Source organism: Zonotrichia albicollis, chromosome 11 (assembly GCF_047830755.1).
Source record: "Zonotrichia albicollis isolate bZonAlb1 chromosome 11, bZonAlb1.hap1, whole genome shotgun sequence".
NCBI classification, from domain to species: domain Eukaryota; kingdom Metazoa; phylum Chordata; class Aves; order Passeriformes; family Passerellidae; genus Zonotrichia; species Zonotrichia albicollis.
In genome coordinates, this window is record NC_133829.1 from 13,715,480 (window position 1) to 13,742,939 (window position 27,460).

The window sequence follows — 27,460 nt, forward strand, 5'->3', positions numbered from 1 at the left end:
TTGCATACAACTAAAAGGCAATTAAACAGAGGATTAATCAAATAGATAGCAATTAAAGCCAAAGCTTTCATAGTGTTTATATTTACACTTTACTTGTCTTTCTTAAAATGCTACATATATATTTTTTCAATTTGGTAAATGTCATAGAATCTCTTTCTAAGGAGAAAAGGAGAAACTGAATTCAAATGTTCTGAGCTGCCCCCTTTTCTCTTTGGAAAGTGGGGCAGTGCCTTGGAATTGCCACATGTCAAAACTGGAAGGATTTACCAAGGGAGCAGTCATCCCCTGTGTACTCTGTTCTCCAATACTTTCTTAGAGCACCTGCTTGAATCTCATTATAGAGCTGAGGAGAACCTTTGGTCTAACTTTGCATCCAAGTTCTTATTAATGGAATTAAAAATAGGATTTTTATAAAGTATTGAAGAAGATCTGATAGGATCAAATGTAAAATAAATGCTTTTGTTGCAGTTCTCCACCCTGCAAAGACAGAAAATTCATATAAGGAAGTCAACGTGATCTGAACAAATGAGTATAAATTTTTGTCTCTGACATGCTATTACCCCATTATTAGTTGAAAAGTAGCATTAATGTCTTCATATCTGCTATGAGACAAAACTCAGAGGTACCTACATATATTAGGTGAGCAAGACTTGCATCTGCATAAGAGGAGGAATCGCTATAGACAAACAACTAAAAATTGCTTCCATAAACATGTTTCTTTATTTATTTATCATTTTCCTGAAAGAGAGGAAGTGGTTTATCTCATTCCTGCTGTAATGAATATCCTCCCAAGCATCCTCCCTCAGTTCTAATGTATACATTACCCTGAAAGAATTCTCTCACAGACATAACAAACATACACTCCACCCCGCTGTGATAATTGAGGTCCTGAGTAATATGTTTGTTTCTCGGTGGCGTGGGGTAAATGTTTTCAAGCTGCTATTCACAGGCCATTTTCAGGGGCTCCCCAGAGGCGGGCTCAGCTGTCTGTGCCACAGGCAGGACCTGTGGAGCAGGACTGGAGCTGTCCTGCAGCAGTGTCACCGCCTCTGCACGGGTGTCCCCGGCTCACCAGCACCAGCTCGGATGCTGCCATCTGCTGCTGCATCAGCTCCGTGCTGCTCCACAGGGCAGCGCTTTCAGAACCACCTGAGGACACACTGGAGTTTGGATGCAGAAGTAGAGAAAGGTGAGTAAAAGCACACAGAAAAGCAGTCAAGGATGAAAACTGGGTGGTGGGGAGAACTGGAGGGTTAAGGGGTGAAGCTGGGGGTGGTAAGTGCTGCAGGGAACACTCAGCAGGACCTAGCTGGAGGCTAGGAGGAACACTGATGGGATAACAAGTGGCACATTTCCCTAACCTTGTAAGGCTCTGCCCTCTTTAGGACAGATCCAAACCTCAGCTGCACTGAGTAGCTACAATACATGCCAAAATAATCTACCAGAACTGGGCTGAAGTTCTAGTGTCAAGTCAAACAGCAGAAAATAGTCGGAAATCAACCAGAGAGTATAAAGTCTGTATCACATCTGATAAAAACATTCAAGATGCTGAAGGAATAAAGGTGTTATATTTTTTTCTAGGAGGTGCAGTTCTTTGAGATATTTGGCAACTTCAAGTCTTAAGATCATGGAAAATAATATTATAATACTCTACATTATAGCACCCAATGCGTTTTAAGCCAAACATACAGGAAATATATAGTAACTCAGTGCTTCACTTCCCTGTTCTGCCTTGTAAGGAGCCACTGGACCAAAGCAGATTTCATTAAATGTTCTTCATTTATTCTGCCTCATTGCTCTTTTGTAAACAGGGAAGTTCACTAGAGAGCAAGGCATTTAGTCCAAAAAGAGCATTGTGAGTGAATATGCAAATTCAACACACACCACCAAGGTAAGGCTCCTCATTAGACACTGAAATGTCTCAGAAGTTAAGGGCTTTTGTGTACAGGGTACAGTAGAGCATTCTCCCAAGCATTTGCTCTCTTTACAACTTCCCCTTGAAAAATTCTTTGACAACCAATAGTAGCATGGTTTAAATCCCAATCAAGGTCAGAGAGAAATTTGCAAGTATATATTGGTTCCCTACTTTGTGGTTTATCTTTTTGCCTTTTTTTTTTTTATCAGGATGATAGAAACAACAATTTATTAATTCTTACATGGAATTAATTCTTTAAAAAAAAAAAAGTAACATAGGAAAGGTAATGATTAATCTATTCTATAAGAAAAAAAGAAGAAATCTGATTGCAAACTTACTGGTATTATCTAACCAGTATAAATAGAAGTGCACTTAGAGAAGGCATAGAATGACAAACCCATGATGAATTGTTAGGGCATGTTGAGTTGGTTCTGTCAATGCCTGCAGTCAGATGATTTCACTGGCTGTACAAGATGAAATCTCATATTTCAATGTTTAAGTAAAAGTGTCAAAGTTCAGCTGGAGCAGGGACAAATACAGAACAAATTTTGTGTGTATTTGTAACTAGGGCACCAGAGCAATAGAGGAAGCCAAAATGAGCCGGAAAAACAACAGGAGTTTAAAGGAGAAATTTTCCTTGAAGAACAGCCTGGTTAAAGAAGCCCTCTCAGAGTTCCTGGGAACTTTTATAATGATAGTAAGTGTCAGCTGCTTTCTTTTCTTCCTACTAATCTAATGTTGGACAGTGCTTGTGAGGGGACATGTACGTTTTCCTTGTACTGTGCCAGCAGCGAGATTACAGCCTGAGCATGCACAGCCTGAACGAATTGCTCCTCTGACGGTAAGTTTGTAATTCCCTTCTTCACCCCATGTAATTATCATTGCCTATAAAAACCAGATTGTTTTATGTACTACAATTGTCTGATTGGCATTAGATTTCATCTACGAGTGGAATTTCAGTGAAGGAGTAAGCTCTGAACAATCCAGATAAGCACAATGAATGTTGCTAATACTTTCCTGTTTTTTAAAATCTCAGCAGCTCATTTTATGCACAGATTCTGTTTACATTGACAAACATATTGTACTGCATGTTTAGAAAATTTTAGTTGGGTTGTTTTCCTGTGTAATATAGGAATTTAGCTTTATGATTTGTAGTGAATTTATTGGGAGTTGCATTGCCAAACCTTCAGAGATTTTGTAAGTTTAAAATTTTTTGTTTGTTTTTAACTCTATAACATAAATTATCTATCTATTGCTTGGTCCTATAGTACTGCTACAACTTAGATAAATAACCTAAATTTCCCATTTTTTTTAACCCCAGATTTTTATTTTTATTTCTTTACCTAATTTCTTGCGCAGTTTTTCTGTGCATTTTGCACTGGGACTGTGACTCACCAGGGGAGAAAGCAGGCTGTGTAGCAGTGCTAGAAGTCAAGCAACTAGACTATTTATGCCAAACTTTCTTTCTTTCCTTCTCCTTTTTGTCTGGACAAAGTCTTGCTTATTGCTAAATATTTCATCATAGTGAAAAAGGGAAAAAAAGTAGCAGGCACAGCACTGTCATAGGTTTTATAACTGTAACTATATTAGCTAAATTTCAAGTAAGTCATCTAAAAATTCCAGTAGCTCATAAAATACTGGAAATTATGGTCTTTACTACAGTTCAGCCAACTGAAGTGCACCAGCACTAAAATAACATTATTCTCAAATTTAATACCATCCATAAGACGTTATTACAGTAAGGAGCACATTTAGAAGCAAGGAGCACAGAGCACTTTACAAACATTAATGAATTAAATGTCACAACACCCTGGTAAGGAGGGGAAATGTCATTATCTTAATTTTGTATATTAGCAAACCTGATTACAGGAGCCTGCACAGGAAGCCTGTGGCAGAACTCTGAATATAACCCACATCACCTGACTTCCAGTACTCTGTGCTCGCCACAAGATCCTCCCCCTCCTTCCATTAATAAAATTAGGCAAGAGAAGAAAACATATTAAAGTGCAGATTAGACAGCAAATGCTATTATTTAATATTATGCTGCACAAGGCTAGAAAGGAAATGCAAACCCAGATTCTATTTCCTAGTATATTCACCATATGAGTGTAGTAGAAAATGGTAGGAAGTGTAGAAAGCTACAAAATTGTTGTTGACAATCTGAGTTTCTCATTTCTCTTACCCTTTCTAGTTCCAGTCTTGGTTTAAAGAAGAAAGAGCCTCACCTGGATTAAACTGCAGTTATCTCAGTGCTTGCATACCTCAGCTTATGTTTAGACTGCACAAGTTAGCAGCAGTACCAAGTGTTTATTGTGAAGAAACACTGCCTTTTCTGCTGTTGTCTTAAGCTGCACAGGGGGAGTTTAGGTTACATATCAGGAAGAAATTCTTCAATGAAAGAGTGATTGAGCACTAGAATCACCTGCCCAGGGAGGTGGTAGAGTCACCATCCCTGCAGGTGTCTAAAAAAAGACTGCACATGGCACTCAGTGCCATGTTTAGTTGTTGATAGGTTAGACTTGATGATCTCAAAGGTCTTTTCCAATCTTGTTTGTTCAGTGATTCTATTTATTGCTGTTGCTTTAAAACGGTCAGCTAGTATTCACCTAAAGCACAGATAAATATTAAACCCTTAATTTAAATTGGAGCTAATGAAAGAGGCATCCTGGTGAGTCAGAGGACAGAAATCCTTGGAAAACAGCATGAATGCAAAAGTTCTAGTACTAGGATAGTGTGAGAACTGTGTGTTAAAGCTGTTACAAAGGAGAGGAGAGTTCACTGCCTACAGCACAGCTGAATCATGTCTTTGCTGAAAGCCACCTCAGGTTGCTGTGATGGGGTTTAGAAACTGTGGAGAGCACCTGTGCCAGGGAGCAAGGCTGAGCCAGCATTTCTGTTTGCCACAGGCTCTGTCTGGAAGCCAATGCTAACTGACCACACCCAAATCTGAGACTCACTGCTGGGAGTTAGCCGGGTGAAATTCTGTCCCTCCAAATCAGCTATTTCTAAATTTTCTAGAGAATAACATCAGAGGCCACGTACTAATAGGAGCCTAAGCTACCATCTTTGGTAACTCTCAGTCTTGCAACATTGTTTTCCAAACAGGAAATCTAGAAAGTGGAATAACTCACTAGAGAAAAACCCAGCCTTCACCTCAGGGTGTGGCCTGCAATGTCGGACAGATTTCACACAACAAGCCTTGAGAAAGGCACTGGGCACAGAGTTTGGATAAAATCTCCTGGTCAGCCCTACTTAGCATGCTGCACTTTGCCTTGCAGCATGGACTCAGAGCACGTAGACAAAATTCTTTCCAGGTGAAAATTAAGTAGAAGGTGAGCTCCCGAATCACAGGAAAGGTGCTGACCATCAATGGATGCTCAGTCCACTGAATCAGACTGGAGATGCTCCATATAATTCCTCCTGAGCGGTCCACAGGTTCTCAGGTGCTTACATTATACAAATTGATAACACAGCCCATGTGAGCCATGCTCTCTGCTTAGCAAAGCACCCAATTTTGGTAAGAAACATGAAACTCCAGGAGCCTGGAAGCATCCTAAGCTGGGAGAACACCTGCCTGTTTGCACCATGGTGGCTGAGAGCCCAGCCTCAGTCAGTCTCAGCCTTTTGCAGCTGGAACTGGCTCCAAGGTCTCCCTTGAGGAAGAGCTCTCTGGCGAGCTTTTAGTTCTCAATCATGTTTCCTGGGTCAGTACATTTCCTCTTGGGACTTTGGTGAGTTAATCTGGGGGACAACACCTGTGTGCTAGCACAAAAGAGTCAGGAAGCCATGCTGCAGCAGATGGATGGTTTATGTGGCTTTTAGTGAGTCTGCATGGAACTCACCTATCCAACTGTCTCTCTGCTTTTAATCATGCTCCTCTCCATACTTCCTCTTTGGAACTTGACTGCATTGCTATCAACCAAAATGGGATTTACTCTGACTTATGCCATTAAGTATATCTGAATTGAAACAGTTCCAAAAGGAGATGCCAAATAGGCCATGTGGCTTCCTTTAGCAGCTACTGCTCACCTAACAGAGTTTCTATTTCATTTTCACTCTCAAGAGCATCTTACTGAACAGAGTTTCCCAGAAAGGAGCTGCACAGGAGCGAGGATCTCCAGAGGCCAGAGCAGCATTCACTTCCTTGCTGAGACAAAACACAGGCTTCCATTTAGCATATAAATACAAGAGGGGAGTATACATGCTCCTAATAGATAGTTTTCTATATCTATTCCTATAATCCTGGTCTCCAGCTGGAGGTGGGGAGCCTCTTGCAACTCCCATTGAAGCAAATGTTTGTGTGTGCTTAGAGGATTCAAGACACAAGCATGAACTGAATACGTGACAGCCCTGAAATAGCTCAGCTAATGAGGAAGGCTATTTATCATCAAAATGTTTTAGTTTTGTTTTCATATTCTGACCACTTCATTATTCAAGTTATTGCTCCTGCTCTGTTTCAGAGTTGAGTTGCTTCAGAAAAGTCCTCAAGATTGGCATTACACAGATTTGCTCAGTCCATAAGATTAAAATTTAAACCAATTTTCTATATCTACTTTTTGTGGTCCTACATTCCAGTGCATGTTAATTACAATACTGCAGGGTAACATAACATCCCTTATTCTAAACATGCATTAGAATTCTCATTACATGATGTTATTACTTGACAGCAAACATAGCTTTTGATCCTTTGCTCCTTAAATAAGTGTTTAACATTTAACACAAAACCACTACTTAGACATTTTAAACAAAGATAATTTCCCAAGTCCTACATTTTTGTGAAATGGAGAATGTTTTTTGTATAAGATGAAATTACAGCAAGTTTTGTCTAAGGTAAAAAATTAAATATCAGCACTTTCTAACAGCTGCCTTGTTTGCCATCAGTAGTGAATTTCCTGGAGTACATAACCTTGTATAATTAGCTCTTAGTGAACTTAAGTTTGTCAAAGCTAGATAAGAGGGTATTAAAACTTAGTTATAATTGGTATCTTGATCTGTCACTCAGCTTTTAAAATATTACACAATGCTACAAATACCATGAGCCCTAGCAGTGTTAGCACTTTGAAGAGCAGCTCTTATGTCAGAGATTCACACATCTGGGTCTCTAGCAGCAAAAATATAGCACAACCAAAAAATAATAAATGCCATCATGAATCTAATGTTATATAGTTGCATATACTTGATGGCATTACATTTTGCTAATGATTCTGGTGAAGACATACAAACTCTATTTAATACAAACTGTATTAAATCAGCATTGCAAACAGAAGACAAAGTGGTAACAAAGACCCTTAGTCGTACTGAGGTTAAGGAGGTGTTCTTGCATACTGTTGTTATTTTCATCATCTTATTAATACCAGGGTTTTTTTCTAGACAGCCTTTCTATTTTAGAAGTCATTCTTTAATTCAGCTGAATATTAAGCAGTGTGAAAAATTTGAAAGGAAGGTTAGCTAATTATTCTTTTACCCCAAAATATTTATGACAGCAAAACATTCTGAAAAACCATGGGAATCTTTTGTTTTCCATCCAAACTTAGGCTTCCCAGTATATGACATTTCAAACTTTTAGGTGACTCAGATGTTGTGTTACATGAAAGCTTTGAAGAAAATTATCTTCATTTCTGCAATGTCAGCCCCAGCACATAACTCAACACTCGCTGTTTAAGGTTTCAGTAAGCTGAACTTAACTTCCCAAAACCTTTTTCTGTGGATACCCTTCTCCCCAGAAAGTTTCATCTGTAGGGCTGAAGCATAGGCACCTCTGCCTGAGACTTATAGCAGACTTGCATCTTTCCAACATTCAACTGTGAGTGCAAAACTTGAATTCATGTTTTACAGACACAAATTTACAAGGTGTTTTTTCAAAAGTTTCACCAAATAAAAGAAAGGTAATAAAAGTAATAACTTTTTAAAACTGTTATAAACAGTTGGAGAACAGATTAAAAGACAATAAATGTAGTTTGTGCTATGCAGTGAGTTTATATCTTTGTGATCTCAACAGTTCAATAAACCATTCTAGTTGCAAGTGAATTCTAGGGAGCTCTCCAATCCATGGTCCAGTTTAAAGGCAAATGTGACTCAGTTCCTCTAACCCATTCCTCACACGTTTCTTTACTATTAAAAGCATTCATCTTCCTCTTTTTTTTTTCCAACAGCAAACAGCTTTGGTTTTAATTACTCCTAAGCATGTACCTCTAACCATGAGGGCCCAGCAGAGATCCACCCCCCTGCTTCTGCAGCCAAAGGAAGGAGTAAAAGAAAAGGAACGTGCACCCTTTGCACTCCAGGGACAGGATAGAAATCCTCCTTTCTCAGAGTCTGCAATGCCCACTCCTGCACACTTTCTCAATGCTACAGAACACAGAGAGTTGGTGCAGAGACTAAATATATTTTAGGAGTTTAGAAAGATTTAAAGCTTTTCACTTGGGGTAGGAAGCAAAGCATCATAGCTCAAGAACAATTGAATAAGGTGGGAGGGAAGCAGCACCTGAACAGATTCTTTTCCTCTTCAAGGCTGCTAGGTAAGATGTTGTTCCTTTGCCTGGCCTTTTCTTTCTAGCCCTGATACAACAGGCAATGTTTCACTCCTGAAAGTTTGTGTCTGAATATTACATTTCATTTTCTTTTCTGAATTTCTAAAAATTAGTAAGAAAATAAAAACAGTCTTCAGTAAAGAAACTGACTCAAACCAGTTGCCCTCTATAATTCAGGAAAGAAAAGCATTTAGTATTTCAGGATGGAGTGTGCAATATTAATCATAACAAAATATGAGAAAATGCAGACTTTTGCATTCTCTCTAGGTGATTACAAACTTTTATTTGTCTCCTATTTCATATGCAAAAGCAATAATAAAATTTAAAAGCATCAGTTTATATAACACAGCATAGTCTGTCCCTCAATATTTTCACTATTTTTTTCCCCACAAAGCAATTTGAACCTTATATTTATATGTTTTTAAAACTTTATATACACAAATATATAAAGTTTTATTAAATTTACAATCATGTCTCCAAGTAGTAATGTCTCTTTCTGTCACTAGAAAATGGTTTCAAAATGGCAATAATTTTTAGGCTTTTGTCTATACTATTTAATTCACTAAATGTAAGGGCTTGGGGGTTTTTGCACCCCTTATTTATGAGATAGCAAGTCTGAAAAAAAATTAAAATCCATCTGAACCCAAGAGGATATTGGTTGTTTCCCAGAAGAACATCAGCAGAATGGATACAGTGAATTTTTATTGCTCTAAACTTGATTAAATCATAACATACAGAAATCCTCCCCACCTCACCAAAACATTTCATTAATGATAAAATAAGAGCTGTGACTAGTAAGCTTGACTGGTAAGCTGTATTTTTTATCTCACCTTTAAAAGTTTAAATACTCTCTGATTTAACAAAATATAGCAAATATTAAACATTAAATTGGATGAGGACTGGTCTTTCCTGAAAGGGGTTTTCCTGTAACCTGAATTCTTGCAGAGCTAATGCCCTGAATTTTAGAAAATCTAACATGTCTCTGTTTTTGTTGCTTTTAGCATTACTGTCGCTGGTGAAAGAATACTTAGGAACCCTGTCTGAATTAAGATCCTTTGTAATACACAGCAAAAATACATCTCTATGTGGAAAAAGTTTCTAATATTATAAAACATCTTATTATGAAATTCAATAGGTAAATTCTTAAGCGGACTTGCTTTGTAAATGAAGGGATGGAAATGAAAGTGAGTTCTAAAACACACTCCCTTAGGAAGATACCACCAAATTAGCACACCTCAAACTGAAAAGCTTATTTACTACTTTTATAAGTAGCTCATCCTATTTGGAAATATTAATGTTGGGTAGGGGAACTGCACAAGACTACAGTACACCATGAAGAATGCTGTGAAGTTTTCACAGGCACAGATTCCTACCTGCAAATACAGCCACTATTTTTCTAGCATTTCATGACTGAAAGTGAGCAGTTTATGATTAATTTTTTTTTGTACCTGCTGACTGTATTCCTTATAACACATTGAATTCCTGAACTCAAGCACAGCATCATCAGCTGTGCAGCCACTGAGGCCACACTGTGCCTGCAGGGACACCTGTGGAAGCCCCTGCAGGTGTCACCACAGCTGGAGCTGGGGATGAACAGAGTCCAGCACAGCTCATTCCCTCCACACTGCTCAAAACTCAGCTGTGACACTCAGAGGGTCTGCCTATAAATGCACACCACTCCTAGGACTGGGTGATAAGAAGGGGGCTTTTTTATATAAGCATTCTTTAAGATGTCTAAAACTTTACAGGCCATGTAGAAAAATAGATTCCCTAAAATTTTGGTTTCAGATCTTGCAGAAAGCCTATTTACACTGAAAAATGCTATTACAAGCATTTGGAAAAATCCTGAAAATAGTAAGATAGAGGCAAAATGATCTTTAGTCTCGCTGATGTGGGATACAGAAAGTCCTGCAAGCTTCCAGACAGTAACAGGACCTTAGACTCATTGAAGGCCAGTTGTTTTCCTTTCCTAACATTAGCCTTGTTATCCAAGACAAAGAGAATGATCTAATGGCCTATGAAGCAAGTTTTTTTTTTTGGTAGAGAAGGTTCAGACAGCTATTCCACACCCAAGCATGTTCTTCAGGGCAGTAATGCTTTTATGAACAAAAAAAGTCAGTGCTGAAAGCACTCCAGTAATTTTAAGCAGATCAGGCTATAGACAACTGCTAAGACGAGAATCTGGCAACATAAGATAGACAAGATAAGATAAAGAGATCTGGCTGTAATCTATGTAAATTAAACTCCCATTTACTCCATGTGCTCCAATCAATGAGTGATGTGGGTGCAACTGATGGCTGATCTTGGCCTAAAATCTCAGAATATTTAATTACAACTCAGTGATCTAGATGGTCTTAACTCAGCCAAACAAAGACTTCCAAGGTATTGCATTGCTGTTTGTGTAATTACATGATTGGGTGATAGTTTCCAGTTGCACCAACCTAACTACAGTAAGTATGAGGCAACTTTTCACTCTCCTTCTTAAAAGGTCAGCAAATGGAGAGAGTATTACAGTGACACAGCTCAGACCTGCAGGCTCAGCTCCAGTTTTCCCATCCCTGGATGGGCACACACTGACTGTGCCTGCAGCAGCATTTAGTCATTGTACATGAGCAGGTCCCCTGAGTGCAGCCGTGTTCCAGCTGGCTCACGTGTTTTCTCTGTAGAAGAGAGACTGCTTAGCACAGAAATGGAGCATCTGTGGTTGTGTATTTCCCTAAGATGTGCAGAGCAGGAGCTACAATGCCAGAGGACTGCACAGCTGCTCTGTGTGGCTCTCCTCAGTTCTGGTGATAAAGGAAGGGAAGCCACAGTCTCCCTCTGTTATTTCCTTCCTTTTTCTTGTGAATTTATAGTTGATATACATAGATGTTGCTATCTCCTATACCATCTCCTCTACCCCTGTTCTCTTGTTCATCATCCTTACAGAAAGAGGTAACATTTTCAAAAGAATGGCCTTTGAGTCTGCAAAACTTTGTCTGTGCCATTTCAGAACACAAGTGCACACTCTACTTGTAGATTGGGCTGGTTGCCTGTATTCAACTTGCACCCAAACATATGCAGGGGCCCAGAGCAGCCTACTGAGCTTGCTCTTCATCTGAGTCATATCTTGCCCAAAATCTTGCTTGGTGCAGTTTCTGGAATACTCCCTTTAAGAAATCTGGAAAGTGATGACTAGAGGATGTTAATTCCACCTCCTGTAGACTCTTATGAATTCCAGCATACCCATTCTTTCCATATAAAACATATAAACTCATTAGGAATTGTCTCATATGAAGTTTAAAAAGAGATGCCATTTCAGGTGTGACCAGCCCCACTGTGTTTTATTGGTTTATTTCAGTTTGCTGTCTGTGCATTTGTGCTGATCACGAGCAGAGCAGGTGAGAGCAGGGCTAACGCAAGCGTGCCTCATCTCTTGCACAGCAGCCTGCACTGTGTCCTGGAGCTTTTAATTACAGCCCAATAAACTGTGGCTATCTAACACCACCCTACCCTTACATAACCCGAGCTGCAACACTCTGGCACCAGTGAGTGTTTTGTTTGCTTACATGATTATGACCTCAGGCAAGAGCTGCACCTGGGCATATGACACAGTCTCGGGGCACTTAGAAATGCCGTCTGCATTCAAAAGCTGGTTAAGAGAGTAATTTTATGGAGAGCTTTTCTGCCACATTTTGGCATTAACTAAAACCCTTGGGGAAATAATGGAAACAAAAGGATGATTTTCCTGTTTAAATTGCATCTATTCGAGCAGGACTTGCTTGTTAAACTTTGATCACCAAATCATTTTGGTACAGTCTATTTCTAAGGCAAGACAGATTTTCCCATTACTTTGCAGTTTCTGAATTCAGTTGCCTTGCAACTGAAAATAAGCAATAAGGTTGCTCAACATATATCTACTCACGTCCCAGAAACTGTATGAGTCACATCACTTAGCGCTGCAGAGAAGCAAAAATTTTCAGACTATAGAAATTATTTGAGAGCTTCCATAGAGTATTGGCTCCTTGTGCAGCAGAGCACATAGGCATATATTTAAAAAGCAGATTTTCAAAGACATAGAAATGGATCAGCTAGTCTATCTCAAACTACAAGGTTTTTGTCCCTTTGAATATCTTTCCTGTCATCTTTAATAGACTCTAAATATATGCTTGAAGGTAAGCAGAGGCTTTTGAACTGAATAAACATCATCTTAAGCAAATATTTAAACCTGTTACTGAACTTTATTCTGAGGAGAACCAACAAAAATCCCAAATTAGTTTAAATCCATTTAGAATTCTTCAATGTGAATTATTTAGATATCTCAACTTCAGTTAATTGTTCAAGCCGCAGAGCCAGTGAAATATTTTGCTAGAGCAATATATGATATAAAGTCAGCATAACAATAACACACAATGTAAATACCAGAAAGTTGTCTCAATCCCTATTTTCAGCACTAAACATTAAAATATTTTTGAACTGTCTTTCATAACTTTTACAGTAAATTTTTCATCACTTATCACATCAGTCTGGAACTGAGACCTTACCTCAGAGAATTAATTTTACTTTCAGATGCAGAGTTTTGTTGAAGGGGCAGTGCAATCTTGTTGGGCTTCAAGTTCTGATGAGTATCCTCTCATTGTGTCTGAGAACAGTTTTCTGTGTGGGGAGGGGTCCTCGTTAGCAGACATTCTTCCCTGTGACAGAGATGAGAAAAATAAAAAGCAAAAGTGTGTTGCAGCAAAGGCACACATGACAAATTCTAGCACTGTTTCAGCACTCAACAGCATTTGCAGCTATACCAGGAGAGCAGAAGTCACAAGCAGTAACATCTGACAGACACAGCTGTGACCTGACACCTGTCTTTCCAAACACAGGCTCTGGGCTGTGGGTGTGTGGGCCAGGCCGTGCTGAGCCGCGGAGTGCATGGAGGGCCCATGACGGTGTCGGTGGGCTTTGCCATGGCAGTCACCATAGCAGTGTACGTGTCCGGGGGCGTTTCTGGTAAGTCACTTCTATAGCGTTTATTGCTACAGTGCTAAGGCTCTCTTGTTAAAGGGCTTCCACTTCATGGTATAAACAATCATAAGTTAGCAACAGTAAGCACCATTACAGCAGAATTCGCACCAGGGTTTTGCAAGTAAATCTTATGTGTTCTTATTTCCTTCTATTCTTTGTGTTTGAAAAAAATATCCTACTAAATTCTGATCTCAACTACACTGTGAAAACCTTGGCAGACCTCTGGCTTTTATGGAAAGTGTTCTATGCAAACCACAAATCTGCTTGGTGTTGCTTTGAAAATCCTATCAATAGAGATGACCCTGGGCAGAACAGGCACTGTGTTTAAAGAAATGACCACAAAGAGCAATCCAGCAGTCACCAGACAAAATGGTGGCCAGCTACACAGAAAGCAGAATGACCCTCTAATGGGTATAACGAACAGGATTCACCTTACAGAGTGCAATTTATTTCTTCATGTCCCATGACAATAGCAATAGCAAGTCTGCTCCTGATTATCACAGAAGCACCAGATCATAGAAAGCAGAAACATCAGAAAGATTCAGAACCAGAGATACATTCAATGACACTGTCAGTATCCTATCCCCCTTATTTCTGCTTTAACACTTGCTCAAGCTGATTGGAAGGAAACTCTCTTTAACTGGGGCCAAGTTAGCTGGGGTAACTAACCAGTGTCCACAGGTGCCATATTGGAGGCTGCTTTGTCTCCTTGTTCCACCAATTTGGCCAAACTAAGATTGGAAACATTAGTATAAATGCTTTTAACAATTGAAGTCTTCCTTTAAAATAGAAAATGATGGGTTGTAAGAACAATGCTAAGCACGAAAATACACAATACTTTATGTTGTATGCAGAGTTTATATTGGCCTTTAAAGCACATGGTGCCCCTGTACTCCAGGTCTCATAAAGGCATTTCTTACCCTTCATAAGAGGGTCAAGTTGGTCTGGACAAATTTCTCTAGGTGTAATTAGGACATTAGAAATAGTTGCTGTAACAGAAATTACAATGGCCATTTCTCTTCTCTTTACAAATTCTTTTACAGAGGCACTATGCAGAAGGTTTCCATTAGAAAGTCTCACATTAGAAGGTTTCCATTAGAAAGTGCTCCAGGTTCTACAAAACAGGCAGTCTTGTCACTGTCATTGACACAAACCAGAACTGTTCCTTAATATCACACAAAATTAATTCGGCAGCACATTCCTATTATCTGAACAACTTTTAACTACAGCTCTTGGTTTACATGGAGGCAGCTAAACTCATCTAATGCAGATTCATGAAAACAAACCTGTGAAGACCTGTCCTACATTTGCACCTTTAAGGGATATTCATCTCCATCATTATGTAGAAAATTAGAGTTCAATCCCAGCAGGGCAGAGCAGTTGCAGATGTTGCAGTATTGTGCTTCCTGTGCTTTTCCCACGACAAAGGATTCTGCATGCAGTGCATTTTCTCTGTGAAAAAACAGGAACAGATATTTCAACAGGCTGTTATTATCCAACACACGATTACTAGTGGACACTTCAGAATGCAAGTTCCTAGATAGATTATTTTTGCAATTTCTGTGGTTCTTGAGTCAAATTCTCATGTTTAGGTACTGCTAAAATATTTTTCATCAGTTCTTTATGTAATTCTAAATTAATGCTAACAATATATATTGTGTCTGCATGCTTAGTGAATTTCAGCTTTTTATTTAGGAAAATTCCCCTTTTTAATTTTCCTCAATATCTAGATAATGTCCCCTATTTTATCCAACTTAGCATTTCAGAGTGATGACTGTGATCACTGCAACCACAAAAGAAGGAGGAACACAGTGTCCAAAGTGAACTTTTTGTTTTAAACCAGTGGCACAGAAACCAAGCATCTTGTAATTCCCCTGTGTCAGCATGAGAGCCTTCAATTAGACTTTACCTTTCCATATTAAATGTTAATTAGGCCTCTGTAATATTATTATAACTTGTCCTGGCCATCATAGTCACCCTGTATTATATACAGGTGGGGAAATAAAATCAGGTGTTGAAAGAAAGGAAAATTATTAATTCCAGCCAGAGTAAGGAACAAAAGACAACAATTAATCAAAATTCCCATGAAGGGCTGTTAAATTAGGTGCCATCTATTTGCTCTCTTCTGAAGAATTTGAAACACAGTGAGGAATTCAGCTTTTAATTCAAGACTGGCACTACTAGGTCAGCATTTGGAAATGCTACAAAGAAGGTTTTATCCAGCTTTTTATCTGTGTTTGTCAGTTCATTATGTATCAAAGGTGCCTGGATTTCATAAGATAATGACTCACTGACCTGAAGTGCAAACAAACACAAACTGTACACAGAAGCCCTTTCTCCATCCCTAATCTTTGATAGATAAAGGACATGCTCTTTCAGTTATTTTACCAAAGACAAAGGCCAATTTTTTTTTCCTGATATTCTTACAGACCAAAATGAGACCTTATCTGGAAGATAAGCAAAGGCTCCTATGTCTTTACAAAATTTGGGGCTTTATTACAAAGAAGTACCTATTCATTTATTTGGCAATTTGTGTTTCTTAAGTAGCAACCACGTATCTGTAAGCAATGAAATTTTCCAAGAGCATACAACACCTTTTTTGTTGACTAAAGATGTTGAGGGAAGAGACCCTATGACATAATAAATATATTTTAGAAACTAAAACTGTCAAGAAGAATTCCAATGTTACTGAAATCTTTTTTCATGCATAAGTTCAGATGTAGCTACTCCTGAATAAAACAAGGAAGGAAGTTTCACAGGAAACTGAACTTTGTTTCAGCACAGCTACTTTATCAGTTTCCTTATCGTGGATCTTTCTGGAAAGCACAAGAACCAGACAGAAACACAGTGAAGGACTATGCACTGCTGTCCTCAGGTGCCATCCAGGCACAGCTCACCAACAGCCAACATGAAACTGGACAGCCCTAACATTATTTGATTTTGTCTTATGAAAACTGAGTACTTAAGTAACCCCAGGTTGTAGACAGGGACACAAACATTATTTAAATCCAGGGCACTCCAGAACTGTCTCAAGGTACAAGCTCAAGCCAGTAACAGTCCTTATCCTAATATGTGCTTGGGATACTAAAGGAATGTTTTTCTGCCCCAGTTCTCCCCTGAAAATAAAGTCAAAGGCCTTGAGGAGAGGGAATATGTGCAGAATAAGGGACCCTCCCATCCCAGCCAATGGGGCAGGTTACTGTTTTTCTGGAAAAGTTGTCTATAAGTTACATACTGCAGGACAGCAGTCTGATAAAGAGCACAGTCCACAAGGATCAAGAGAAGGGATGGATCCTAGTGCCTTTTGCTCTCCCTCCTCTGATTTCATCCAACTTGTTTCAGTTTAATTGCAGTCACCATTTAACTGCAAAATAACATCGAGAAAACCATGTACTGTTCTGGTGTTCAAAAGTGCCCACATTTTTACAAATCCTTCACCTATTCTCATGTATCTGAGTCATCCACATGACTTAATTTTTGATTTATTTTTCAGGTGGTCACATAAACCCAGCTGTTTCATTAGCCATGTGCGTGACTGGAAGATTAAAATGGACCAAATTACCAATTTACATATTAGCACAATTCCTGGGAGCTTTCGTTGGAGCAGCGGCTGTCTTTGGGATTTATTACAGTGAGTACACCTTAGACATGTTCACAGGACAAACTAGAGGTCAGGCAGTCTCCAAGGCCCCAATTTTTCAATGAATGTCAGGCAGGCAGAGGACTCTTGTTCACACAGGGCTAATGGCAGGAATGAAGCTAAAGCTACAAAAAGGAGAAAGGAAAGAGCATAAAGAGTTTGAAGGGAAAAACAACCGCTTGAACATTCCAGGTACCCTACAAATTTACTGAAACACTTAATACTCCAGGAAATGTTCTGATATTTAGAAAAATTATTCATGGGAAATCAGATACTCTGAGATCATGTATTTCTCAGTAAGGATTTTAAATTACTTAATAGCCAGGATATAGGGCTATCCATCTTCCAGGCAAATTAGAAACATTAAAGACCTGCTACAAGTGCCTGTAGGCGAGAATCACCAACATTGTTCATTGAGGGTACAGGATATGAGATCAAGTCCCTCCTGACCAAAGCTCAGACCACCCTTGAGAGGTGACTCTCCAAGGCAATGAACTCCAGGTACAGTGATAAACAGATCACATATTTGACAGGGAAAAAGAAAAACTTCCCCCTGTCCTTGAGGCACAGGGGGTTTTTACACAGTGTGCCAGCAAAGGAAAAAACAGTAACTGCCTGACTGAATCCACTCAGTTGGATCACTTGTGCTTTTAATCCCCTGCTCCAAAACTCTGCTTCCATAGCCCAGCCCATCTCCTCCAACATCTCTCTCCTGTGGGCACTATGTCTGCAGACCATGCTGGGTCTAGGTGCAGCAGGAAGGACAAAAATGGAAATGCTCCTTGCACGTCAGCTCAGTACCCACAGTAATCCCCCAAAGAGGAAAATCCATAGGAACCATGAGAACTGTTTTGGGAAGAGTTGTTTACTTGTTTTAAGGTTAGTGTTAGAATTTGGATACTGGAATGCTAGAACAAGATTTTCATCTGAATCAGTTCTCCTCAAGCCTGTCAGTGAGAATTATGGCTGTGGCCATGATGCAGCAGTGTCAACAGGTACATAGGGCTGACAGGGGAGAAACTGTGCTCTGCCACAAGGGCAGCAGTAGGGAAGGGAGCCAGAGTGGGAAGCTTAGGTCTAGGTTAGGGACATCTTCCTCATATTCAGGAGTGCTGGATTTTCTCATATCTCTATCTCTGCTCAAGTCCTCCTCTTGCTCTAATTAATTTCCAAACCTCTTCTGCAGTTTTTACTTCCTACAGCTTGTAGGACTTTCATACTCTTTGAGGTGCACTGAAAAGTAGTCACTGGTGGAAAAACAGACATAGGAGAGCATCCCATTTTTTCCTCCCGTGATAGTTAAATGCCACAGAATTATCTGACACTTCAAATGAGAGCCTGATCTGCATAAATAACTGAAATTCTCTGCACTCATGTTGGGGCTTTAAGCAAAGCTAGAAAAAACAGGAACAAGGAAAAATAGATTTATCTGCTAGGTTCAGGAGGGGCTTATCATCCTCACCACAACTTCCATAGGAGATGGGGAGCTATTTCTGTATTCACAAATATCATCTCATCACCAGATCCACTAATAAAACAATGGATTAGAGTTTGTTACTCATGTCTGTCTATGAAGACTGAGTGTCCCATTTAATACCTTCCTAATTCTAAAACTGCACCATTGTCAAATGGAATAGCAGTAATTCCTGCTGGCTGGGAATCCACAACTGCACCATCAGGATGCTGTGCATTTCTAGGGTCATCATAAAAAATGTAGCACATGCAGATAACACATCTGCACTCAGAATCAGAAAATGCTCCTTGGCACTGAGTTTGGAGCTATGAGCAGGGGAAAACCAGCCCCATTTGGAAATCTGTGGTACATGAAACAAGTACTTCAAGGCACAGGAGGAGAAATGAGACAGGAGGGCATGAGGAGCGCATCACCTCAAACCCAATAATGGGGTTCCTAGGAAAAAGCCATCAGAGAATCACCAAATGGTTTGGGTTGGAAGGGACCTTAGAGCAGTTTCAGTTGAGAATGTGAAGTGCACAGACCCATCACATAGATTCCAGTCCTAGAAAACCTAGAAAAGTTCATGGAGAAGTGCAAGCAGTTGCTGCCTTTTTCCTACAGATGCCTTTATGGAGTACAGCGATGGAAAACTTGAAGTCACAGGACCAAATGCAACAGCACAGATCTTTGCAACATATCCAGCTCCCTATCTGTCCCTTGTAAATGGATTTGCAGATCAGGTAAGTGCACTTGCTATCTTAATTCTACAAATTAAATGTAAAAAAACCTGTAAGCCAAGCAGTAAAAAACCACGTAGATCTAAAAAGTGTGCCAAACGTCACCATTTCAGCCAGATATTCCCTTGTACAATAGAATGAGAATGCAATGCTGTTTGCAGGGGGTTCCATTTTAGTAATATTTTACAAGCAAAATAATTTCAAGTTGTTCTTTCTCATACATCATCTTAATTGTTGCACTCAAAATGTCTTTAAAGCAATATATGTAAGAGGTTTTGCTCAGCATAAATCAATGTTTCTCCATAAATCTCAGCAGTCATGGCCACTTGCATCAAAATCTAGCCCATTTTGTGGACCTATTATTCCTTAAATAATGCTTAAGCAGACAGTTTAACATACCCTGAACAACTGAGTTTTCTGCTTCCACAAGCCTCCTCTCTAACCTTCTTTTTTGCAGATAGATTTGTAGTATTTATTTTTCAAATGAATGAATCTGAAAAATCCTCAACTTCATTTCTAAGCTTTGTCCTTTAATTCCACTTACGCAACAGCAAAAAATGAAGTTTCATATCTTTTACATATTCCTCATCAACTTACCCACCTTCTTCAGGAATACATGAAATAAATACTGAATGAGTAAGGTATGAAAAACAAGAGACGGCCTGAACACAGAAATTCATTACGTAAAAGATTGTGCAATCTGGCTTCAAAAAAAATCTAAACATTGTTTTGAAGTTTTGTAAGAAAGACAGTTCTGATCTTTGGATCAGTCAACAGATTTTTCCCTATGATATTTTTTACCCATGCATGTTTCAAAACAAGCTTAAAAGCACATGAAAACAAAATTTTTAAATCCCTCAAACTTAAGCTTCTCCAAATCAGTATAGAAATTGAATGTTTTGACATCGCTGAAGCTTTTGTCTGTTTTCCTATCAAGTTAATTATTAGCAAAATCAACATTGACAAAGCATTTTATTTAAGCAGAGCTGTACTTGCATTGAAGTAATTCCAAGAAAATTTCCTTCATCAGCTCAATTAGCATGCGTAGTACAGAGTTCATGGTACAGTTATACATGCAACCCTAATTTTAGCTGCTCAGTTTTGACTTGACAGATTTCACTTTTTCTTCTGATGTTTTACAACACCTGTAAATCTCAAAAAACATCTCAATAAAGAGATGCTTATCTAGTCTAAATTTTCAGCATAAACTACAGTCACATAAAACACTTCTATATCAATGGAACTGTTTGCATTGCTATAGCAGCAGAACTACCAAAACTTGAGTCAATAAAAGTGTAAAATTGACAGGGAAAAAAAAGTGGAAACAAACATTAGACCTCACACGGGAAATGCCTTTTAAATCCTCTTCTTGTTGCAGACTTTTTTTCCAAATTTCCTCGGCACATTTCTTGTCTTTGTCTTTCAGCTCAGATATCAAAACTTCTCATTACTGTGAAGTAGAAAAGCGCTGAGTTCCAAATTTTGCTATTGTATATAGTGGGATAAAACTAAATACCAGCTCTAAGCCACTCCAATCCACAAAGCTGCCATAGCCCCTCTTTTCATTATTGGAAAGAATCTACATGTATTTATTCAATATTCTTTTCTTTGTCTTGGTCAGGTGATGTCAACAGCTGTTCTTCTTCTGGCTGTATTTGCTATTTTGGACACCAAAAATAAGAGTGTTCCCAAGGGCCTGGAGCCAATTGCAATAGGACTTCTTATAATTGTTCTTACTTGCTCCTTGGGAATGAACAGTGGCTGTGCCATGAACCCAGCCAGGGATCTTGGCCCAAGGCTCTTCACAGCCGTTGCAGGATGGGGGATGGAAGTATTCACGTAAGTATGCCTGGAGGTGAAGTCAGATGCTCCTGGCTAAAAATGTTTCTAGGAAAGTAAGATCCTGATTCAACATGGTACCAAGTCATACTTTATATACATACAGGTAATTCTTTGCATACCAGAAGCAGCTATTCATGCACTTTAAGCCAGATATCCTCTAGGAACTGGGCTTTAAAAAGGATTTCCTGCTCCTAGGGCAAATCAAACATGCATAATCTCTAATATCAATCATTGTTTCAAGAAGACCTTTCCCAAAATATTAGAGCTTCTAAGAGGTCACTGAAAATATGAGTGCTTTCTTCTTGTGTCCTGCAGCTTTCAGGGGGGGAAAAATCAGGAGAGAATTAAGTGGAAATATTTATTGGGTGCTGTAAAAAAACAGAGACATATCAGATTGATTTAGCCTATGATTACTTCTGAGTTACTGCAGAAGTATACAGCAATCTAAAAGCCTGACTTCCTGGCTGGGAGTGAAGGAGTGAATGGAAAAGCTCCCTTCATTTTCCCACATTTCAGAGCCCTCTCCAATCCCCATGTGCACACACACACGCTCTTGGCTGGCCCAATGCACAGCTAATTAGCTGCACATCAAATCCACATCTTACACGTAGCCAGGGTAAGAGGCACTCTGGGGTATCTAAGCAAGAGTAATCTGTCACCAGGAAGCAGATCTTTTGGTTTATTTTTGTATTGTTTGTTTTCCCAGTTATTTACAAGTAGGAATCCCCAGTAGTACTGTAGGCCACTGGAGAGCTCTGGTTAGCAGAGATTTTATTTTAGTAAGAAATAAAAGAAGCACAAATAATCTCTATTTATTCAGTATGATTTCTATTTACACAAATCACGTACCTTATTTGAGGAAAGCTGTAGCAAAGCTTTTCTCATACAAAAAGCAAAGCCAGGCATGGCATAGCTGAAACAGGCACACAGCACAGAGCCAAGGCTGGAGGTAGCCTAGCTCTGGTGAGAGATCAGCTCATTGGTCTGGCTACAGCCAAACATTTCCTCCCCAGTAGCTCTTACCACTGCACCATGGCACTGCATTTTTTTAAAAACAAGGACACACAGAGCAACATCCCACATTCAGGATTCTCCTCTCTCATACCTGTGTAATCACAAGTAGTTGCTGGCTGTGGTATTAGTGTCAGTCCATAACTGGTAATGTATTATGGAGTTGGCCATTACATTCCTGAAAGTTGGAAGCTTGATTGTATTGTGATCTCGTCACAGAATACCAGTGAAGTCCCCTTCTCTCCGAAAGTATGGTCATATTCATTTACATGAAAAAAACTACAAGAAAACTTCACATCTACACCAACATAGACTCTCTCCTAGTGTAGTTTAAGGTTTTATATAAGAGAGGGAATGCAGTTCCACTGGAAAGACCTGGCTAAGAAACTTTAAAATGTGAACATAAAAAATAAGATTCAAGATCTCTGATCCTTGCCAGAATAAACTTACAGCAATATAAGTGATACAAAAAAAATGAGGAAGAAGTCTTCTATCTTCTTCCCTGCCTTCAGTTAAAAGGCTACCACTATAACCAAGTCCAAGGGAATGATACAACAGGAATATGTTCTTACTTATTTACTGCACAGATCCAGGTGAGACTTAGGAAGAACCTGAGCCTTGTTAGGCAGCTGGAAGAGCCACGGGAAAAGCCTGAATGATTGTAGTTAGGATCCTGAATTGCCTGATTGCTCTGCCGTACCTGAGCAACTCAAAGTGATGCAGCAACAGTTGGCAAATAAGCCTTGGATATCTTCATTTAAATGGAATTCACAACCTTGAGACAGGTGTTTAAGCTCTGCAGTAAAGACATGTCCAGGAACTGGGACTTGAGCATGAAACCTCCACAGAGACACGAGGGGAGTGCTGTACAAACCGAGCAATAGGAAATACTCAGGAGACACTGAATGTTCTTTGGGGGAGGATGGAAACATCTCCCAAGGCAATTGAGTCCATGTCAGTGAACCTTCAAGCATTGCCTACAGAACACCTGGGGACCACTGGAAACCTCCACTTTGGAATAGATCAGATAAATAATGGCAAGACTTTCTACACTGTTCCCAAGCAAATACTCTAAACATTGAGATAATTACCTAACAACAGAGAAAACCTCTCTTCCATTCTTTGAAGGAATACATGCTTGAAGGTATAGTAAATGCTGGTTTTATGCTCTCAGGCAGGGAACTGGACTGGAGGGGAGCCCTTCTGCTGGACCATGGAATTGTCCAGATGACAGGACTGCACTTGAGCTGGGATTTTCTAAATGCTTCTTTTAGTACATTTTGCACAAAGACACCTAAAGGAGCATTTTCCCCAAAGCCAAGCCTGAAGACACAAGCTGTGGTGTGGTTTCCCTAGCCCATGCAAATGGCTTGTTTTGGTTAAAGGCTCCCCTCAGAAAACCAGGAGTCTTCCCTAAGCATACGCTTAATATGCTAGTAAACTTAAGAAAAGTTTGGGGAGCAAAGTATTGTCTGTAGTGAGAAAACAGCCAGAGCGTTGATTCCAAACACCAGACTGGATTTTGACAAGCAAAACCGAGCCTGAAACCGCAATAAGAGAGAGAGGTGGGGCTCTCCAGAGCAGTATTTGGTGGCAGCATTCGAAGGCAGCCCGGGCTAGCCCAGCGCGGTTCGGCGCGGTAACGCTGACACCTCGTGGCCGCCGGCACCGGGGACACGGCGGCAGCGCCGAACTGAACTGCACCGCGGGAAGGGCCAGGAGGCCAGTCTCCTGTCTGCACAGGCGTTTGGTGGCATTTGGGTGCCAAAGCGGCTCTGAAGCATTTAGCATTCTTCCCGGGGTGCAGCCCGGATTACCTCACGAACAGCGGTATCTCCTTTTCCTGCAGCAGCGGGCTAGTGAAAGGTGTATCTGCGAGTTTAACTGGGCCAGGTTCCCTATCCCTGTAGTTTAGACACTGTCCTTTCCCGGGAATTCCCGCAGCCACGCTCAGCTCTGCCGGCCAGGCCCCTCCTGCCCCCTCCCCACACGCGCAGCACCCGCCGCTGGCAGAGGCGGCGCTGGGTGCCCTCCTAAAGAAAAGCTCTGAGGGCACAGCCGGGGGCTGAGGGCACTGAGGGGCCTTTGGCCATCTGTGCTTGTCACAGCGAGTTCTTGCTCCTGTGCCAATGGCAGAGCACTGAGTGCCACAGAAACCCCAGCTCGGCTGGGTCCGGACTGACCTCACCGCAGCTCTGGCAGCAGCCTCTCCCTTCAAAGGCTTCACAGCCAGCAGCTCAGCACAGGCTGTCCCGCACACAGCTGACTGCAGCTGCTGCAAACACAGACCGTGATCTGGAGGAGGTCATGCAGGAGCTGACAAGGCCAGCTCATGGCACAGGCTGAGAGAACCCTGCCAAGAAACACCTTCACTGCACACCCCCGTATAAACACATCACACAGAAGAATACGTGCAAGTACTTGATAAAGCTTTTGTTCTGCTGATTAATTCAATAAAACATTAGTCCATGCTTGTTCCAGAAATTCAAGTGCTCAACAACCATCCATGATTCAAAACCAAACAGATTTATAAACTCAGTAAAACAACATCAGAAGTTACTTTATAACCTCAGGGCAAAACAGAAATAATTCCAAAGGTAAAACATACACATGCAAGGCATTTCTGAACAAGCAGTAATAGTATAATCAACAGGGCAACAATAGTCTTTCAGTTCTATCCTTGCATTGTGACAAACACAAGTTCACTTCTGCATAAAGCTCCACAACTGAGTGCTGAATAATTATTGTGACAGTTTAAAAGTTCACCTGCAGCTTCCTGTAAAGTTCCTCTTGCAGATTAGTTTGTCCCCTTGTATTTCTGGGAGAAAAAAAAAATTATCCATTTTCAATATGCATGAAATTGAGGTAGCTGGATTTTCATTGGAGACTCACATATTCAATTAATACAGCATGTTATCAAATCAAAACACCTTAATGCATCAGTACAGTTAAGAGACATTGTGCTCTGACATAGATACTCAGTTATTTACTGTCTGAATGTGGACCTCTAGGAAAAGGAGAGCAATTCTGCCAGCCCAATATTCCTGCATTAAAAGTTTGTTATTTATTGTTTTATACAGTTCAGTGGTGGAAGTCTTACTTTAAATATATGCCTGTAAAACTACATATATAAAATGAAATCTTAGTAATTGTGCAAATGTAAACATTTCAGTGGAATCAGTATGCTAGACTTTCTAGCATGTTCTAAGTTCTAAGATAAAGTTTCAGGTGTATAAAACTTCTAAGCATTTATTTGCCTCTTGCTGAAAGACACCAGATTTTAAACATAGAGATAAGATACTACATCATGAAATATAAATCTTGACCACTCCAGTCAAGGATAATCAGCTTTAAAGTCACTCTATTTTATTACATTGCTTAAGGTAATTTTACTCAAAATTCAGTTTAATTTATTACATTTGCCAAGAGGAAGATGGTATAATACTATTTCAGTGAACTTGGCTTATTTCATGTAGATGAAATAAGCCACTTTTGTATCATCCTGAAAACCTATTCACAAGCATCTGAGGACAGCACAAGTGAAGATTGCTGGACAATAAATATGTGCCCTTTCATTTCCCTGCAAGTCAGTGAAACGTGCTTTTCACAAGGGAAAAATCATCCTCTGGCCCCAAAGAGACATGCAGTAAAAAGGCCTTATTGTCTAAAACAAAGCAAGTACAACACACAGACCTACCTGTCTGGTGCTTGTTATTTAGCATTTCAATCAGAACCAGCCTGGGTAGGGTGGGTGTCACCCATTTACAGAAATGTGAGACAAAATAGAAATGTCTACAGTATAGCAAGTGGCACACCACTGGATCTCTTCAGTGACTAATTCACAGAAAGGTGTTCACCAGAGTAACAAATAACACTAATTCTTGTTCTTTTTGTCTTACAGGGCTGGTAATAATTGGTGGTGGGTTCCTGTAGTTGCACCTCTGCTGGGAGGTGTACTTGGAGCAATGACCTATGTCATTTTTATTGAAATTCATCACTCAGATCCTCAGCCAGGAGAAGAAAATGATGTGCACACTAAATATGAATTGACCAATATGGCGTAAGAAGAGAAGAATTTTCTGTCATTGTGTTGTGCAGTTTTTATGCAAATGGTTGTTTGGACCACTGTATGAAATCCATTTGTCTCAATTAGAAACTCACCTTTCAAAACAGACATTCTGTACAGAAGTTCACAACTGAAGTCTTTCCACGAAACATTGGGCTGATCATATTCAAAACTGCTGTCTTGAGTATGGGAAGGCTAAATTGTCCTTTCCATATGGCTTTTAGGTCAAGTTTTCCTAGATACAATTGTGGTGAGATGATGCACTGGTCTGTTACTTCAACTCATATGATCTTAATCATGCTGTCTAATGAACTGAAAATAGTTGAGATTGATAAAAAAACTGCATGCATAGCTAGTTAATGAGTTCAGTGCTGAATTAATGTACAAGAGCATCACTCACTTCTTAAGAGAGTGGCTTATCTAAACATTTAAAACAATTCTCAAATTGGCTAAATGCCAATTGAAACAGTTTAAAATAACTTTAGTAAAGTTTATGGAGCCACTACTGATCAGCTAGAAATCAACTCCTCAGTGATTCGGTTTAGTAATTCACAATATGATCACAAAAGATAAAAACTGCTTGTTGTAAGATCAGCACCAAAGAGACAAAGGGTAACTTCTGCACAGGGTCTTCATAGCATTAATGCTTAGTTATTTTTAGATTATTTACTTGGCCTTTATGCTACCCAATATTAAAAGCCTTATGTAGAATACTAATCTGCATCTCTTCCGCTGTGCTTTCTGGATACAATTCATTCCTGTGGAGATGGCCCAGCAAGGGGCTGGTGCTGTGCAGAGGTCAGCACAAAGTCTAGGTCTGTATAAGCTTTAAGGTGTCCTGCTGCTGCTGATTTATATAGGTGGATTTCATCTGCATTGTGGGACCAATTTTTAATGTGGGAGCAGTAATTAAAATTAGAACCTGGTCTCAGAGCTAGTCCTAAATCTGAATTCCCCAAGGAAGGTCAGATCCACATCAGAGTTCTGATGTGTGGTTATCTCTCACTAAAGAGAAACTGTTGCACATATACCCCTTCCTAAATATCCAGCCTTGAAAATGAAATTATTTCTGCTTAATCACTGTGAATTGAATGTATTCAGTTAAAGCAAAGTTTATTTCTATCATGTATACATCTGTCCATGCTTGGTAGTGGTGATCATGAATAAACAGACATCTGATTCAGCAATGCTCCTGAGCTGCTTTCATGGCTAAACTTCAGAGCACCATTCAATTCACTCATTTCAGGGTGCTCTTCCCTTTGGATTCC

General features: G+C 39.8%; 2 protein-coding genes across 9 annotated transcripts in view; one reads left to right on the plus strand and one right to left on the minus strand.

The window, feature by feature from the left end:
* The window catches only part of ALDH1A2 (aldehyde dehydrogenase 1 family member A2), a 102,027-nt gene that overhangs the window by 60,829 nt on the left and 13,738 nt on the right, over positions 1 to 27,460 (minus strand). For all 5 annotated transcript variants that reach the window (XM_074549445.1, XM_074549444.1, XM_074549443.1 and 2 more), the window contains exons 2-3: positions 14,727 to 14,892; positions 12,969 to 13,118 (exon numbers count right to left, since the gene is read on the minus strand). The gene's annotated coding sequence lies outside the window, so the exon portion shown is untranslated. The remainder of the gene's footprint in view (positions 1 to 12,968; positions 13,119 to 14,726; positions 14,893 to 27,460) is intronic.
* AQP9 (aquaporin 9) lies at positions 1,070 to 27,375 on the plus strand. Of its 4 annotated transcripts, XM_074549453.1 has the most exons (8): positions 1,136 to 1,189; positions 1,812 to 1,891; positions 2,484 to 2,612; positions 13,299 to 13,425; positions 16,934 to 17,071; positions 19,158 to 19,276; positions 20,895 to 21,112; positions 26,028 to 27,375. In XM_074549453.1, exons 3-8 carry the CDS (start codon positions 2,511 to 2,513, stop codon positions 26,188 to 26,190), a joined length of 867 nt encoding a protein of 288 aa, XP_074405554.1. In that variant the 5' UTR covers positions 1,136 to 1,189; positions 1,812 to 1,891; positions 2,484 to 2,510; the 3' UTR covers positions 26,191 to 27,375. The 4 variants fall into 4 exon arrangements, with proteins under 4 accessions (XP_005487885.1, XP_074405554.1, XP_014123115.1 ...); XM_005487828.4 differs by lacking the exon at positions 1,812 to 1,891 and having other exon boundaries at positions 1,070 to 1,189; XM_014267640.3 differs by lacking the exons at positions 1,136 to 1,189; positions 1,812 to 1,891 and adding an exon at positions 2,030 to 2,048.

Bases quoted from the DNA above. Each gene is read 5' to 3' on its own strand.
- AQP9 (XM_005487828.4), top strand. From the start codon at position 2,511: ATGAGCCGGAAAAACAACAGGAGTTTAAAGGAGAAATTTTCCTTGAAG. The intron at 2,613-13,298 runs GTAAGTGTCAGC...TTCCAAACACAG, and splicing joins TGGGAACTTTTATAATGATA to GCTCTGGGCTGTGGGTGTGT. The intron at 17,072-19,157 runs GTGAGTACACCT...TTTTTCCTACAG, and splicing joins TGTCTTTGGGATTTATTACA to ATGCCTTTATGGAGTACAGC.